The following is a 16,732-nucleotide window of genomic DNA, read 5'->3' as shown; positions in this document are numbered from 1 at the left end:
TCTCCCTCTCTCTCTCCCCCCTCCCTCCCTCCATCCATCCATTCATCCACCCATCCATCCATCCACCCATCCATCCATCATCCATCCGTCTATCCATCCATTCATCCATCATCCATCCCTCCATCCCCCCCTCCATCCCTCCATCCCTCCATCCCTCCATCCCTGTGCCCACTTGCTCTCTCATTCAGCAACCTTCCTGAGTAACCACTCCGTAATGAGAAATGCACTACAACCCCAAAGGACGTGCTAATAATTAATAATAATAAAAGCAATAGCAATAATTACAGTTGCGAGTCCCTCGCTGGCCACTGAGGGAGGACCCTGTCCAGTGGCGGCCGTCCAGTAGAAACGGGATGCAAGCCACACATGTAACGTTGCATTTTCTTGTAGCCACATTAAAAATGGTGAAAAGAAACAGCGGAAAGAATTCAAGAATTTATTTTGCTTTTCCCAAACTATGCTCGTTTCAGCAAGTGATCAATAGGAAATTGTGAATGAGATATTTTATTCTATTCTTTCCATTGGCACTAAGTCCTTGGAGTCTGTGCCCTTATGTCCACAGCACAGCTCAGTTCACACTGGCCACGTTTTCTGTGCCCGTGCAGGGGTACGTTGATGACCCGTGGGACAAGGTCTGTCCTTGTCGGGTCTGAAGTCCAGTGGGGAGGACGCAGAGCAGTGCCGTCCTGGAGCAAGGGGGTGTGAAAGCACGTGGGGCCCCCACCCGGGCCCTCTGGAGGCGTTGGCTGTCACTCCCCTCACACCCACAATGGCCCGGGCCAGGAGAGGTGAGGCTTGGCCGGGTCCCTCAGTTGTTTTTATTGAGTTATAATCGGCATACCACACAATTCACCGACTTAAAGTATACAATTCAGTATTTTTAAAATATATGCACAAAACAGACTCACAGACTTAGAGAACAGGCTTCGAGTTGCCGAGGTGGGGAGTGCAGGGTAGGGAAGGATTGGGAGTTTGGGATTAGCAGATGCAAACTATTATTTACAGGGTGGACAAAAACCAAAGTCCTACTGTAGAGCGCAGGGAACTATATTCAATATCCTGTGATAAACCATCCTGGAAAAGAACATGAAAAAGACTGTGCGTGTGTGTGTGTAACTGAATCGCTTTGCTGTACAGCAGACGCTAGCACAGCATTAAATCAACTCTACTCCAGTTTAAAAAATTCACAGGTATATGGACCCATCACCACAGTCCATCCGAGAGCGTTTTCATGGCCTCAGAAGGGAACCCTGCACCTTAGCTGTCACCCCGAAGCCCCACCCTAGCCCTGGCCGCCCCCATCTGCGTCTGTCCCCGTGGGTTTGCCATCCCTGGACTTTCATGTAAACAGGAACCGTATGGCGTGTGAGTTTTCGTGTGGGCGCCTTCGTGTGGCGTGTTTTTGCATTTCCTCCGGGCTGTAGCGTCAGTAGTTTTTCTCTTCCTGATGGTGGAGGAATAATATTCCGTGGCACGGACTCGGCGGTCTGTGTATCCACCTACAAGGCAGGCGAGGCAGTGGGCACTGAGCCTCCTTCGTCTTCCAGGTGGAGGCTCAGGAGGTTAGGAAGGCCTTTGAGGGGACCGCCGACCACGGAAGGTGGCCTTAGTGGGGTGGGGAAGTGGGGTCTGCCCGGCAGGGGGCCCCCATCCCACTGGTGTTGGGGCCCTAGGTTTACAAGGTGGGGGGAATGGTCCTGGAGGTTCAAATAGAAAAGCCTGAGAGCCACCCAAGGGATCTGTCAGATGGCAGTTTCAGCCAGGGCCTTGTGCCAACACCCTGACGGCGTTGCCCAGTCTGGCTGTCCCCAACGGGGAGGGCATGGGGTCGGGCCTGACGGCTGACCCGCACTGGGTGGCAGCTGGCCGTCAGGGCTGGAGCATCTGAGGGAGGCACGGTGGGGGCAGGAGGAACGCGGCTGGGGGGGCGGGAAGTGGCTTTGGTAAGACTCAGCCGCCTGTCATCCATCACCCGTCACCTCCCTCCCCCTCGGTCATCACCTGTGCTGAGCTTCCTCCAGGCTGGGCAGACCTCAGGAGAGGGTTTCCCTCCCCAGGTCGGGAGGGGGCCCGGGGGGCTCCGTGATGTGGACACGGGTGTGCCTCCGGGGTGCCGAGCTGCAGGGGCCTCTGGGTTATGGAGCCCAACCCTCCTGACGTGCAAGAGGGAGCTGAGCACTGGGGTTGCCCCACGGCCGGGGTTCTCCCCACCATCCAAGGAACTTGAGGGGACAGAGTGCTTGCCTCTCAGAAGTGGGTGCAGAGCAAAGGGGCCCCTCGCCCGCTGTCCGGTCTGCCTCTCCCCTCCACCCCTCTAGGGGACTCCAGGCCCTCTAGTCCCCCAGTTCATGGACCCCGGCGTTGCCATCCCCACCCCAAGCCTCAGTCTCCACATCTGTACATCGGGGGCAGTAGCGCCCGCCCTCCCTCCGAGCCTGGCTGGCAAGGAGAGGAGCTGTTTAAACATTTGCGGTTAGAGCAGGTCCGGCCTGTGTCAGCTACTGTGTCACCCTCCTGTTGGAAGCCTCCTGATTGCGAAGGTGGGTCTTCCCTGCCAGCCCTCCAGGGGAGATCTGCTCTGCCCTGGATTCAAGACGCTGAAGCGTGGGCCGGTGCCCGCCCCCTCCCTTCCTCGCTGGGGCCTCCGTTAAGCTCCTGACAGGGGCTGCTGGTCCGGACCCCACAGAGGGTGACCCAGGGGACACGCCCACACCGTGAGGCGAAGAGCTCCTGTTCCTTCTGTGTGTGGCCCCGGAGGGGGCTAGGCTGCCAGTGCCCTGGGGTGGGCAGAGGGCGTGGACCAGGCAGAGCTGCTAGCAGGGGGAGCTGGGGGTCGTTCAGGTGCGGGTGGGTGAAGGTAGCCTGTTGTCGTACAGGGGCCCTTCGCAAGTGGCCTCAGCCACCGTCCTTCAGCCCCCAGCTCTGCCCCACCACCTACAGGGCTGGACCGAGGGGCCACATCTGGCCTCCCAAAGCCTCTTGGGCAGACAGCCCCTGCACCGGAGCCTGGGGTGTGCCCACCCTGCGCTCTGGGGCCGCCCTCTGCCCTGCTCCCGGGGGTGGGGTCTCCCCAGCTTGAGCTGTAACGGTGACAGCAGGAGGCGTGGCTCCCTGGGCCGGGTGCTGCCCCTGGGGAGTGCAGCCGGGCACCCAGGGTGTCAGTCGGGGCTGGGACCCCCCCCCCCCCCAGCCCCCGCAGGCCGGTCCCCTCCAGGTGTGCTCGGCGGAGCCCCAGGAACCCAGGCACTGGGAGGCTGATGGAGAGGGGAGGGCGAGGTGAATATGTCAGTTTATCCCAACACAAGTAGTGACCTGTCAAGTGGGCCCCCCCCACCCCCCGAGGAAATATTTGGGATGACTGAGCTGCTGGCCCTTTAAGGCTCCTGTAACAGGATACCTCCCGGACGGGATGGCTTCTACTCTCCAGCCTGACTGTGTGTCTCCCCCGTCCCTCCTCCCCTTCCTGCCAGTCCCAGTTCCATTTGCTGAGCAACACCATGGACCAGATGAGCAGCCGCGCGGCCCCGGGCAGCCCCTACGCCCCGGAGCACGCCGCTAGCGCCAACGTGCCCACCCACTCGCCCTACGCGCAGCCCAGCTCCACCTTCGACACCGTGTCGCCCGCGCCTGTCATCCCCTCCAACACCGACTACCCCGGCCCGCACCACTTCGAGGTGACCTTCCAGCAGTCGAGCACAGCCAAGTCGGCCACCTGGACGGTGAGTGGCGCCCCGGCTCCGGCGGTCACCTGTGGGGCGCACGGTGGGGAGGGCTGCCCGCGACCTTGGCACCCAGGGATGGCACCGTGCACATCTGCGTCCGCTCAGGGCTCCCACCCGGCCGGGAGGCAGGTCTCGGGGCCGGACAGTCTGGGCGTGCCCGCCCCTCGGACGGCCGCGTGGCCAGAGTGGGCCAGCCTCCCACAGGACCCCAGAGGAGATGGACATGCCCCTCCCCCTGGCGAAGACAGAGGCAGACCCTTCTCACGAGGACTGTCTGGCCAGCATCCCTGAGCTCAGTGGGGGCTCTGGCTTGAATCCTGTCCTGGGTGGGCAGCAGGCTCACAGCTCTGACACCTGGAGCTGTCTGAGGCTGGCGCCAGGGCCCACGGAGGCCACCTCCTCCAGGCAGTGCAGGGCTGGCCAGAAGTGTCTGTTGTAGGCGGGTTTCGGCTTTGCCCACTCCCTCTCTGGGCTGTCATCTCCAAGCATGGGTGTCAGGGATGGAGCCACAGTGCCGCGGACCCCAGGTCCTGCCACCGTGCCCTTGGGAACAATCTGACCCCCCGTCGAGATGGTCGAGATTTTGCCAAGCTTGATAACATCCCACACACCCACGGCTGCTCCCCAAGAGCTGTGATTTGCTGTTGCACTAAGCTCTCTGAGGTTGTGTAAACCCTTGAAGCTGCCTGCAACCACGAGGTAGAATCTACTATTGTCCCACGTTAGAGTCCAGGACGCCGAGGCACAGGGAGGGGCAGTGGCCTGCTCAGGGTTATGCGGGTGGTAAGTGGGGGCACTGGCATGGGAACCTGGTGGCTGGCTCCCGCGGCTGTGCTCCCAACCACTGAACTGCACTGTCCATACTGCGGCGGGGAGAGGAAGGTGCTGCGTGATGTCCCCGCTAGGGCAGAGGAAAGGGTTAGGGACACCAAGACCCCCGGATACACGGCCGGCTTGCCTTGGAGCCTAGGGCACTGGGCAGGAAAGGGTGCGCCAAGGACCCTCCAGGTCTGCTGCCCGCCCCCAGGAGGGGAGAGTGAGCCTGGCTCTGGCGGTCCTGGCCATGGGGCCACATCACCTCCTCTGGGAACAGCAGCTCGTAATCACTCCGGGCCCCTGGGAAAGGACCCTGGAGCAAAGGAGTCCATGCAGGGTGGATGCACTCCCTCCTGCCCCCGAGGGAGTGCTGAACTGGTGACACCGAGGTCCTGCCGCTTTGAGAACCGGTTCCCACTGTCCCCACTGCCCTGCTGGCCAGGCTGTGGCTCTCCCACACTCCTGGGGTGGCCAGAGGTGGGGCGGAGAGGCAGGCAGCCTGGACGGCCCCCTGCAGCTGTCTCTGGTTCTTGCTTGAGCAGTGGGCTCCCGCAGCTGCTGACCCATTGCTGAGTCAAGGCTCAGACTGACTCCAGGGCTTCCAGTGGCCAAGAGGGGCATCTGCTCCCGTCAGTGCCCAGATGTCCTCATCTGGGAATTTTCACTCCACCGCTCCATTGGTGGAGGTGATAAGGCTTAACCGGGATGGGCTTAGCACAGTCGGTGCCGGCATCTTCATTATTTCCTTGGATGATGGGGGTGGGGGTGGGCTGCCACGGAGCCTGGTCCTCCTGGACCAGGTTGTTTAGCCAAAGCTGCACCTGCAGGGGCTTCTTTATTGCCTGTGGGGTCCTGCTCCCCACACCCCTGCTTTGAGGTCTGGCCCTCGAGGCATCCCTACACTTGCACGTCTCTAGTGACAGGAGGCTCACTACTGCCCCTCTTCCACATTCTGACTTTTGCTCCCTAAGCCCTTTCTCTCCCTTCTAAGGGGGAGGGTCCCGGTCCCTCCTTCACTGACGTTCTGTCATCAGGGCCTGAGTTGCTGGCCCCGTAGGAGTCCTGGTAGGCAGCTTGTGCGGGGTGGGGGGCGGGGAGGGCGGTCCTGGCTCCCTTCCTGTCCATTGTTTGAGGATGCTGATGGGGTCTGTAGCATCTGGGGGGCTTTGAGCACCTGGGATGGTCTGAGCTGGTCCTCAGGGAGGGACGGGAGCTGCCCCCTCCTGGTTGCCTCCACCACCCCCTGCCAGGTGTGTGGCCTCAGGGCTGGAGGGGCTCACGGCTTGGTCACAGTTGTGCTGGCCCTAAGTGGCCCCGTGGGGTGGCCTGTTGTCCAGGACGGAGGCAGCCCAGTGGCCGCACCAGAGGGCAGGGGAAGGCTCATTTGTCTGAGCAGCTGTGTCTCCAAGCCCCAGCCCTGCTCCCCCCAGTGCCCCAGCAGTGGACACCTCCCTCCCAGCCTGGGCACCTCCACCTGCACCCCCGCTGAGGGCTCGCCGAGCGGAGCTGAGGAGGAGGGTGCAGCTGTCTGTGCCCAGACGCCCTCCCCAGCCCTTCTCCATGCGGGGGTGGAGGTGGGACAAACATCCATAATGAGATTCGTGGCACCTCGGCTCTGGGAGCAGACCCCACCCCCGCAGGCTCCCTGCCTTGCCCGGGGCGGGGTGGGGGACAGGCGGCCGGCTCACGGGGACCCCTGGGCATCCCGCCTGCTTGCAGCTCTGGGCGCCTGGCTGTGCGGGCGCTGCCCAGACTTGCCGCCCGGGCTTGCCCTCCGGGCCTCCGCGCCGTGCCGTGCGCGGCCCCGCTACGCCCGCCGGCTGGTAACTGATAGATAATTCGTATGTTTCTCAAGTGCAGTTCCAAACTGACTGCTGCCTTCTCTCCTCTTCCTGCTCAGGAAAAACACCCTCAGCAGCCCCCAAGAGGCCGCAGCTGTTAATGGGGTCTTTGGCTTCTGCTCGGCCAAGGCCTCCTGGGAGTCCCCCCAGCGCCGGGCGCTTCATCTGCTTTGACCTGTGTCCCTTGACTTCAGCTCTCACGCCTGCGTTCTTTGCGGGCAGAGGGGCCTGGAGCCCTCAGCTCACAGGCGTGAGTGCACGTATGCGTGCACGCAACACTCGTACATGCATGCACACACAGGCAGACGCGCAGACACATGTGCAGACGTGCACACACAGGCAGACGCGCAGACACACGTGCAGACGTGCGCACACAGGCCCGCAGGCCCCTCCTGGTCGCTGCCCAGGGTTCTGACAGCCCCTCCCCTCCCACAGGAGTCAGGAGGAGGCGGGTAGCAGGTAACTGAGCTGCCGGAGGCAGACCTGTAGCCAGGAGCGGGGGCGGGATGAGATGGCACTATGGCCGGCGGGGTCGCCGTGTCACAGGGGGTTCTGTAACGCCCCGCCAGCGTTCGCTGTTTCCGAGCGTGCTGGCTGAGGCTTGTTCTTTCGGGGCCGTCTGGGCTTTGGAGAGAGACAGACGCCGTGAGAGATCACAGCTGTGAGCAAGGGCCCGGCACCCCTGGGCACTGATGTTCTTTGGGCCGGTGGACGGGTGGAGCCCGGACAGGGATGGCAGTGCCGGGTGCCTGGGTCCCTGTTCCACACCCTCCCCGGGACATGGCGGGGTTGGCCTCTGGGCCCTGATGGCCACTCCCATCCCCGGGACCCCCGTGGGTCGGCAGTGTGGGGCCTGCTCCCAGCCTGAGCCTCTCCAGGGAAGGAGCTGTCCTTGATGTTCTGGAGGTTTGGGGAGGGGCTCCAAGGTCAGCAGGCAGGCACGGTGTGGTTGGAGCCCTGGCCCAGCTGGGCATCTGTGGGCGCCTCGGGCAGACTGGGTGGCACTGCTGACGGCCCTCAGGGCAGGCTGCCGTGAGGCGAGATGGCGCGGGTACGCACAGGTGCGCACGGGTGCGAGGGCACACAGCTTGTCCCTGGGGGCCTCCAGCCAGCCCCCAAGCCTGAACACAGCCCCCTGAGTGACCTCCAGCTGCCCCCACATCCGACGGGGTGTGTGTCCATCCGTCTGTCCTGGGGGCGAGCTGGCCCGTGTGATGTGAATGCCCTCCTGTCCCACCCCTGCCCCAGAAACATGTGGGAGGGGGCCCGGGAAACGCAAAGGCTCTACGAGGGCTTCCTGGGTAGAATGTGGCTGAGTCAATGCTAATGGATTCGGGAGAAAACTTTCCAGCCCCTCGGAGGTTTGCAAGTAGGAGAATAATAGTGGAGGTGTCCCAACATGATCGTGGTATCAATTGCGTTATCCTAAAAGTTCATGGAATGCATAAGTGGAATTAATACCTTTTACTGGCACCAGAAGCAATTATATGTATTTGAAGCCGAGGGAAGAGTCCTAACAGGGTTCATCGCAGAGGTGAACCTCCGAGTATTCAGGGGAAACTGGGGAGAATCTTCAGCAAACGCTTGCCCTGTGCGGAGCTCCGCGGGGGGTGCGCTCCCTGCAGCTGGTCCTGGGGGGGGTCAATGCCCCGGCTCGTGGCCCGAGGTGGGGGTCTCCTCAAGCAGCGGGGGAGCCCTGCACCTGGAGGTCACAGAACTCAGCCTGGGGGGCCCTGAAAGGGGCCCCGAGTCCCTGCTGCCAAGGGGTCCCAGGGCACCCCCCCCTCCCAGCTCTGAGGTTCTTGCAGGGGAGGCGAGGGGAGGCCTCAGGGACAGGGCTCCATCTCCCAGGTGCGGGGCTGTGGGCAGGGCATGATGCAATAGACGTTTTACCAAGAGTCCTCTCTTGTCTGGGGCTTGTTTCCAAATTGGACACAGCTCTGTGGATTCTAGGGTGCCTGGCTGGTGAGCAGACAGAGCCCTTGCAGGGCCCCTGCGTGGGGAGCCCCTCCCGAGCACCCGGGTACATGTTGTAGGCTCTCGTGTCCTCCTCAATTTACGGATAAGGAAACTGAGGCTCGGGAGGGCAGGTCCCTGCTCAAGGTCGCCCGTCAGCAAAGGGTGGAGCGGGGGTCTGAGCCCCGGCAGCCTGACCCCTGGCTTTCATCACGCAGCTTGTTGGGGGCACAGCCTGTGCCCCTCTGTGGAGCACGTCAAAGGAGCAGCCTCCTGTCGGCTCCGAGGGGTGGGTCCAGGGACCCCCCCCAGGACCCAGTGGACCAGTGGTGAGGGGGGCTGACCCCTAATAGGTCCAGGGCCTGCCCTGGTGGGGATCAGCTGGGCCCAGCAAGCCTGCAACTACTGTTTGTCAGTGAGTGAGTGACAGCTGCCACTGGGCGGGGAGAGTCTGCCCAGTTCGCCTTCGCAGCCTGATTTTTACTGACTGATGAAAATTCCTTTATACATATTCCTCTATTATAAAGAACACTTTATAATTACAATGCTCCAGGGCTGACCAGGCTCAGAGGTAAACGTAGCTACAGGCCGGGAGGGACTGGGACCACCCCCCCCCTTCCTCTTCTCGCACCTGAACCTGGCCCCCTGTTCCCGCCCCACCCTCCGGTGCCCTTAGCCCCCTCTCTAGCTGGGAAAATGAGGCCCGAAGGGGAGCTCTCGCCCCAGCTTCTCCTAGAGCCACTGCTGCAGCCAGGGGGTCTTGAGTGCCCTGGACCTCGGCCCTGGGGGAGCGAGTTGGAGCTTGGCTTCCGAGCTGGGTGGGTCCCTGTGGTTGGTTGTCAGGGAAATCTGCTTTGGGGTTTTCTCAGATCCCAACCTTGGAAGCCAAGCTCAAGTTCATGGATCCCAGGCCCTGAAATTTCACCGGCTACGATCGGGGCTGTGTGTGCTGCATCTCACTCTAAGGCAGGAAGGTCCCCGTGAAAGGTGCCCAGGGTTCGGTGAAGTGGGCAGTCAGAGGCTGTTGGGAGAAACACGCAGTGGCCTGGAGGCAGGCTCCCCCAGGACCGCAGACCTGCCCAAGGCGAGGCGCCCACTTCCTCCGTGGGTCCCCGTGTCGTGAGGGGGCAGCCAGTGCCTCCAGGGCCTCGGAGAGGATGCACCAAGGTGGTGCCGATGTGATGGGAGCCGCCGTGTGCTGTGGGGTCAGATGTGTAGAAGCAGCACTCCCTGCCCCAGCCGCTTCGCTGGATATTTACGGGTTCCAGGGAAAACCTCGATGGCAGCCGACTGTACTAAAAGCTGAAAAGTGACCACCCCTCGTGTCCAGGGCGTGCAGGTCCCCGGGGGCTCCTCTCCTGCTGGCCGGGAGTGGAGTTGATTTAGTGAAGAGATGCACTCGCTGCTTCCTGGCTGGAGGGCGTGGCTTTGCCTGTGGTCCTGAACTGGGGACTTCCCTGCAGCTGCCGTGGCAGGAAGGTCAGAGACAGGAGGGTCCATCCTCAGGGCTCCCGTCGGGGCTGACACGATGGCCCTCCGGAGAGGCCACCTTGAGTATCTGCTACAGCTGCGGCCACAGCCTGGCCTCCCCTCCCGCCATCCCCCCTGCCTCCTGCCGCTGGTCCAGCCCCAGGCCATCTGGAAGCTGCAGGGCGCTGGGGGAAGGAATTGCCCACACCGGACAGTGGTCATGCCCAGCATGGTGGGCCCACAGGCAGAGGCTCCTGGACTGTCCTGTGAGCGGAAGGTGCCCACTGACCCTCGCAGTCACCGTGCTCAGAAGGCCAGGTCGGCTCAAAAGGCTGCGAGTGGGATGGCGTGAGCGTAGTGGGGACCCCCTTCCCCTGGCCGTCAAGGGGGCCCTCCCGGGGCTGGGCAGAGCTGGGCTGGTGGGCAGCCTCCCCACGCCGCCCCGTGCCGGGCAGTTCTGAGGCCCGGCCCACAGCCCTGCTGGCTGGGTTCTTGCCAGAGCGCTCTCTCTGTGAGGCCAGTGGGGGGATGCCCCTGCGGCAGGGACGCCGGGCGGAGGGGCCACGTTCGGACCTGGCTGAGGCCCAGCGTGCTGCTTGGGCTATCGACGCTCTTTGTGCCCCGGGAGTGGGAGGGGTGGCCGCTGGCGGGAGTTCTGGGGCTCCCTGCAAGTCCAGCCTGTCCCGAGGGCTCAGAACGTGTACTGCTCACCCCCTCCTCAGGGTCTGGGGGTGGCCGGATGTTGGGCCTGGGTTACGGAACAAGGACCAGATGGAGGCCCAGGCTCACCTCACCCTGCCCGTGAGGGTGTTACTGAAGCGAAAGGAAGGGCCGGGCCCTGGGCAGCTCCTTCCGTCCTGGGAAGGGGCTTCTGGCTGGGGCCAGAGTGCGAGTGATAACAATGGGACCCCCTGTGTGCAAGACCCCCTCCCCCACTGCTCATGGGGGGGCCAGTGGATCGACAAGGCCCTTTGGAGTCGGGACTGAGACTCATCACACGGCATCTTGACAGAAAAGGGGGGGGCGGAGCAGCCTCCTTTATCTGCCGGCCAGGCACCGGCTGTGGCCCCCCTCTGGAGCCAGGGGGCCCCCGGAGCCTCCAACCACCAGGCCCGCAGCCAGGGTGGGCCGCTGGCCGTGGGTTTCCCTGTGTGTGGACCCTCACTGCCTTCTGAGCGTGGGTGCTCTGAAGCAGGCTGGGGTGATGGTCACCCCCCAGGCCGGTCACCTCCCTGACACCTGTCAGAGCCCCCCATGCTCCTGGCCACTCTCTGCTGAGTGAAGACACAAGGGCTTTTCTACGGTGAGTGAGGGTCTGTGGCCTTGGGGAGGTCCTCAAAGGGTCCATAACCCAAGAGAGGAGAGAAACGTGGGTGTGAGCGCCCGCACATGCACGCACACACGCACGCACACACGCACGCACAGATAGCAGATAAAAGTGGTCCATGGGGCTTCCCTGGTGGCGCAGTGGTTGAGAGCCTGCCTGCCGATGCAGGGACCACGGGTTCGTGCCCCGGTCCGGGAAGATCCCACATGCTGCGGAGCGGCTGGGCCCGTGAGCCATGGCCGCTGAGCCTGTGCGTCCGGAGCCAGTGCTCCGCAACGGGAGAGGCCACAACAGTGAGAGGCCCGCGTACAGCAAAAAAAAAAAGTGGTCCATGAAAAAATCAGTAAAAAAAATAAAGCCCCCACCGCAGGCCCCGTCTTCCAGAATCTGTTGTAACAGATTCACCCAAGCTGGTTAACGGTATTTGCGGTTTGCAAGATGCTACACGTCCCTGGAAAATGACAGACAAGTTATTATCACCTCTCCACTCTCCTTCTGCCCAGACCTGCCCGTGCTGGGCACCCAGCTGCAGGGGAGCAGGCGCGAGGAAATTAACAGCCACCACGCCGCGCCCGCCACCCTCTGCCCACCACCCCCTGCACCAGCCCTGCCAGGCCCGAGGCTCCAAGCCAGGCTGGGCCGGGCCTATCGTGGACTGGGGGTGGTGGGGTGGATCGGAGGAGAGGAACCGGGTGGAGGCAGGATGGGCACACACCAGCGTCTGGGCAAACCATTTCCTGCAAACACGAAGGAACTCACGCATCCCCGAACAGGCAAGTCCTGACGGCTCTGTGTCAACCGCCGAAGATAAATAAGATTTTATCAGCTCGGAATCTGTTGAAACACATCCATCTAGCGGTTCTAGGGAAGGAGAGGCAGGAGGGAGGGAGGGCGAGAAGAAGCATCGCCGCGTGACCTTTTTTACAAAACAGATGAGGACCCAGGCGACCTCCTCCTCCCTGCCCCGTCCCCGGGGCGGCCTGAGGCCCCGGAGCTCTGGGAGGAGAGGAAGGATCTAGGGGCGGGGCTGGGGGGCTCCTTCATTCCCTCCAGGTCCCACCCTGCCCCCAACCCCAGGTTTGGCTGTCCAGGCCTACCCCCTCCCCCTCCCAGGCTTCCTTCCTGCCCTGCAGCCCAGCGGCCGCAGGTGTCACCACCTGATGCTACCAGGGTGGGGAGACCTCAGGCACTCCTCCCTGACGCTGCCCGACTTGGGCCCGGCTGGGCGTCCGTGGGTCCAGCCCCTGCTGGGGGGCTGGGGCCTGACCGGGTGTGTGCCCAAGGGCAGCGTGAACAGCCAGCTGAGGGCAGTACTGGGCTGGGGACACTACTAGGGGAGCGGGCCACCCAAGGCCGTCGGGGGCCTTGCCGGGGCGCAGAGGGAGGGGCCTCCTCTGTCCATGCTCATTGCCAGCCAGCCGGGGTGAGGCACCCCAGGCAGCTCTGCGCTCCCAGCCGAGCCGGCTTTCGGCTTTCGGAGGGGCGGTCAGGCGGCCGCTGCCCTCGGTACCAGGGACAGCTCCCAGCAGCTCCTCCCAGGGGCGGGGCGTCCACAGCTCCGGAGGAGGTGGCCAGTGGGTCTGGGGCAGGCAGTCCAGAGGGAAAGGCTGCGCTGGTGGGGGCGGGGGCTCTGAAGCCACGTGGCGGCGATCAGGGAGCCTGGGGAGGGGGCTGCAGCTTTGCGCCTCCCAAGGCTGCGCCTGGAGCCTGGCTCCGTCCATTCCCTCCTTGGGGCTGCCTGCGGTGGTTGGTCGATGGAGAGGGGACTGCGGGGCCAGCATGCCCTTGGGGGCCCGTTCGGCTCCATCCGTCCCTAACCACAGCCTTGGACTTGAACCCACTGCTCCTGGCCAGGAGCCACCTCACCTGGAGATGAGGAAGCACAGGAACACGTGCGGGCGCTTCCACAGTGGGCAAGGTTCAGGGGTGTTACATGTAGCGGCACATCACAGGCCAGCGATCAAGACGCGGGGAGGTGTCCAGTGGTTTAAGGCATCCCAGCTATCAAACCCAGAGCCAAAACTGCAACACAGTGGCCAGGCTTCCGACGCCTCTCCCCTTACTGACCACCCCCCAGCCCAGGCCAGCTCTCTGTGGGTCCTCTACACGCCCCCCGCCCCCAGCCCTGGTCACCTCATTCGCTGGACCCTCCACAGGCAGGTGGGACACCTGCAGGGCAAGAAACACCCTTTGGAATCCACCAACACTGCAGGAGGCCCCGGTGAGGCTGCGTGGCATTCAGGCGTGAGCCTCCTGTAAGTCTAGTTTCTTCTGGGGGCTGAGGGGCTCTGTCCATTTTCCTTGGTGAGCCGAGGGGCTGGCAAACAAACACGAGGCGCTCAACAAAGGCTTGCCGAGTGGACGGCTCTCGGGATCCCAGCCTCTCCTCCATGACTGCTTGTATTCAGGTCCCTGGAGTCCAGCTGAGGCCCGCCATTCCCTGTGGGGCCCTCCACTTCCAGGAAGTCCCCTAAGTAGGCCCCTGGAGCTCCTCCATGACACTCACCAGACAGTTTCCTCTGGAAACTAACTGCACCCGTGTCTCAGGTCAGGGACGGGTCCCGAAGCCTCACACATGGTGGACAAGAGAGCTGGGCACTAAACTGGCAACTGGTGTTTGCTTTGGGCTGGGCTACTGCTGCCCTGGGCACGGCCCTCAGGACAGGACTCAGCTCAGGATAAGCTCAGCTTATCTCCCAGACTGGTGCTTTGGGGAGTGAAGGGGCAGCATCTATACTGGCGGGGACCCAGGAGGTCAGCGGTCACCTCCCTGGGAAGTAGGACTGCCCCCCTGTGTGGCCCGAAGCCCACTGAGGGCCCACCTACACCCATGGGGGGTGTCCCTTCCTGCCGAAGCGGGGTCGTAGGCCCAGGTGGATGGGGCACCCAGGAGGCGACAAGCCCTGTGGGCATCCAGTTCCCTTCCACGATAGGGGCCTAAGGGGGCTCGTCCTGAAGTCACTGCTGAGGGAGTTGGACAGGGTCCCAATCCCCCAGGACACCACTAGGGAGATCCCAGCTCGGACCCGAGCCCCCTCAGACCCCACCCCAGGTCAGCATTTCCAGCTGGGTTTCAGCTCATCAGAGGAAGGACATCTCACACTTCTCAGGGCCAAGGGCTCCGAGGCTCTGAGGGTCCACTGTGTCCCTTGGTGGCCAGAGGGTCAGGGTGTCAGGCCCCAGCTTCCTCAGCGAAGGTGGGATCAGACCTGCTCGTCCTCTGGTCTGCAGCAGCCCCGCCTCCAGCCTCAGTTTCCCTGACAACCATGGTGGGATGCGATGGGGGGCTCTCCAGGACCCTGTGGCTGGAATAACTGAGTCCCCGGGGGCCTGTGGGAGGCCCAGGGCTGTGGCATGACAGGCAGCATCCTGGGACTCTGAGACCCTGATGTTCCCCACTGTCCCTGGGGGATGGGGCCATGAGGAGCCCTGATGGATCCCCCCAGCCAGCTTGGAAACGAGTGGGCACCCCTGTTTCCAAGGGACCCTTCCTTCCATCAAGGTCACTTTGAACTCGTGAGAGCCGGCCTGGGTCCTCGGGTGGGCCGCCTGGACCTCTGGGCGCTCGCCCTGGAGGCCCCTTCAGGTGGCCTGAGAGTCATCTTATCCTCCCTGGGTCAAGGTCTTGGGCTGGGGGTCCTGGGGCTTCAAGGTCAAAGACCCCCACCCGCAGTGGCCAGAAGTAAGCCAAAGGGCTGGCCCCTCAGAGGATGGTCCAGGGAGTCCCTGTGCATGTTTCCTCTGTACAGAGGGCAAAAAACCTAACTTCAGGCTTTTAAAACCCGAGATATGAGGCTGTACCCTCCCCCCCTTCAAACTACCGCAGTCTGGGGGCTTAAGGTTCACAGGCTTGATGCACTGGACCTGGCTCCCAGCCCCTGTCCCAGCCCTGCTCTCCAGCAGCTCCTTCTCGCCATCCTGGCCTTTACTGTCCTCATCCGTAAAATAGACCTAATGGTACCTACTTCTCCAACCAGTGAGATCCAGGTGGATAAGCGTCTCAGCCTGGCCGCATGGGGCACTCAGGGCAGCTGCTCTCACTGAGCCCACACCAGCCAGACCCTGATGGGTGGGTGCAGGGGAGAGGCTCTTTGAGGGAAGGAAGCCCAGAGGTGTTCAGCCGAGGGTCAGGCATGCGGTGGCCGGGACTCCTGGTGGGGGACACAGTGGGCTAGGGTGCGGAGTTGGGACGGCCAGCCTCACCGCGGTCCCCACCCCCTGCAGTATTCCCCTCTGCTAAAGAAGCTTTACTGCCAAATCGCCAAGACGTGTCCCATCCAGATCAAGGTGTCCACCCCGCCGCCCCCGGGCACCGCCATCCGCGCCATGCCCATCTACAAGAAGGCGGAGCACGTGACCGAGGTCGTGAAGCGCTGCCCCAACCACGAGCTCGGGCGGGACTTCAACGAAGGTGAGTGTCCCTGCCCCACCCACTCCTGCGCCCAGCGGCCAGCGCCCCAGCCGGGAAGGAGAGGACTGGCCCGCGGCCTCCTTCCTGGCGGCGGCAGGTCCGATGCGAGGGGCTGACAGGTGGGCTCAGCATCCCCCTCCCCAGTTCCGTGTCCTGCCAGCTCTGCCTGGGGCCTTGGGTGCCGGTGCCCGCAGGTGAACGGGGAGCAGGGCTGCTGAGACAAGTGCCCCGGGTGCATGAGGGCTGCCGGCGGATCTGAGTCCCACTGGGAGGCCCAAGTCCCCTGCGATGCGCCCGGCACAGGGGCGCAGGCCCCAGCTGGCATCTCTCTGAAGCGGCGTCCCCTCTCGGCAGGACAGTCTGCTCCCGCCAGCCACCTCATCCGCGTGGAGGGCAACAACCTTTCGCAGTACGTGGACGACCCTGTCACCGGCAGGCAGAGCGTCATGGTGCCCTACGAGCCCCCGCAGGTAGGGGGCAGGGCATCGGGGCAGAGACCCCTCGGGTCACTTCCCAAGTGTCCCCGAGCTGTGCAGATCCTCCCTCGACCTCATGTCCATCCCTCCCTTGCCTGTGGGTGGGGCTCTGACCACCTACAGTGCCTAGCTGCAGGGTGGGGGGGGGTCCCCTCCGGCCCTCTCTAGGCATCCACATCCCTTGCTTTACAGTGGGGGGTGGGCCTGCTGACCCTTGGGCCTCAGCCCGGCCCTGCGTCCCCTCTTCCTGCCTGTCTGTTTCCCACGCCCTGGCCTGGGCTCTGGGGGATGGAGGGGCTGAGGTCAGGAGGAGTTAGCCAGGGTAGAGCTGGGAGGCCACGGGGAGAGGAGAGACCTGCGGTCGGGGCACAGCCCTGCAGGGCCCGGAGGTGCAGGGGAGGCTGGGGGGGATTGTTGCAAGAGGTGGGCGGGGGCGGAAAGACCCTGGGGGTCTGACTTGGACCTGAAGGCAGCAGAAGGCTCTGGGGCTGATGTGCGGGCCGGACTGGGGGGAAAGCTGGGGTGGAGAGAAGTCGGGGTGGCACCAGCCAGGGACGGTGGGATGGGGGTGCCAGGATGGCAGGTGGAGACCGAGTCCCAGCAGTGCGCCTTGTGGGCCGTGCTTCCCAGGGTGGGCGGGTGACGGTGAGCCCTCACCTTTCCTCTACCTGGGTCTGAGACGCCCACCCCCCACCCCCCTCAGAATTGTACCT

General features: G+C 63.5%; 1 protein-coding gene across 5 annotated transcripts in view; it reads left to right on the top strand.

The window, feature by feature from the left end:
• The window catches only part of TP73 (tumor protein p73), a 68,036-nt gene that overhangs the window by 44,175 nt on the left and 7,129 nt on the right, over nt 1-16,732 (top strand). For all 5 annotated transcript variants that reach the window (XM_024760301.1, XM_024760300.1, XM_024760302.1 and 2 more), the window contains exons 4-6: nt 3,471-3,719; nt 15,357-15,543; nt 15,898-16,013. In XM_024760301.1, coding sequence (XP_024616069.1) covers nt 3,471-3,719; nt 15,357-15,543; nt 15,898-16,013 — 552 coding nt within the window. The remainder of the gene's footprint in view (nt 1-3,470; nt 3,720-15,356; nt 15,544-15,897; nt 16,014-16,732) is intronic.

This window comes from Neophocaena asiaeorientalis, unplaced genomic scaffold, assembly GCF_003031525.2.
Source record: "Neophocaena asiaeorientalis asiaeorientalis breed wild unplaced genomic scaffold, Neophocaena_asiaeorientalis_V1.1 scaffold489, whole genome shotgun sequence".
Taxonomy (NCBI): domain Eukaryota; kingdom Metazoa; phylum Chordata; class Mammalia; order Artiodactyla; family Phocoenidae; genus Neophocaena; species Neophocaena asiaeorientalis.
This window is presented reverse-complemented; position numbering and strand designations above follow the sequence as displayed.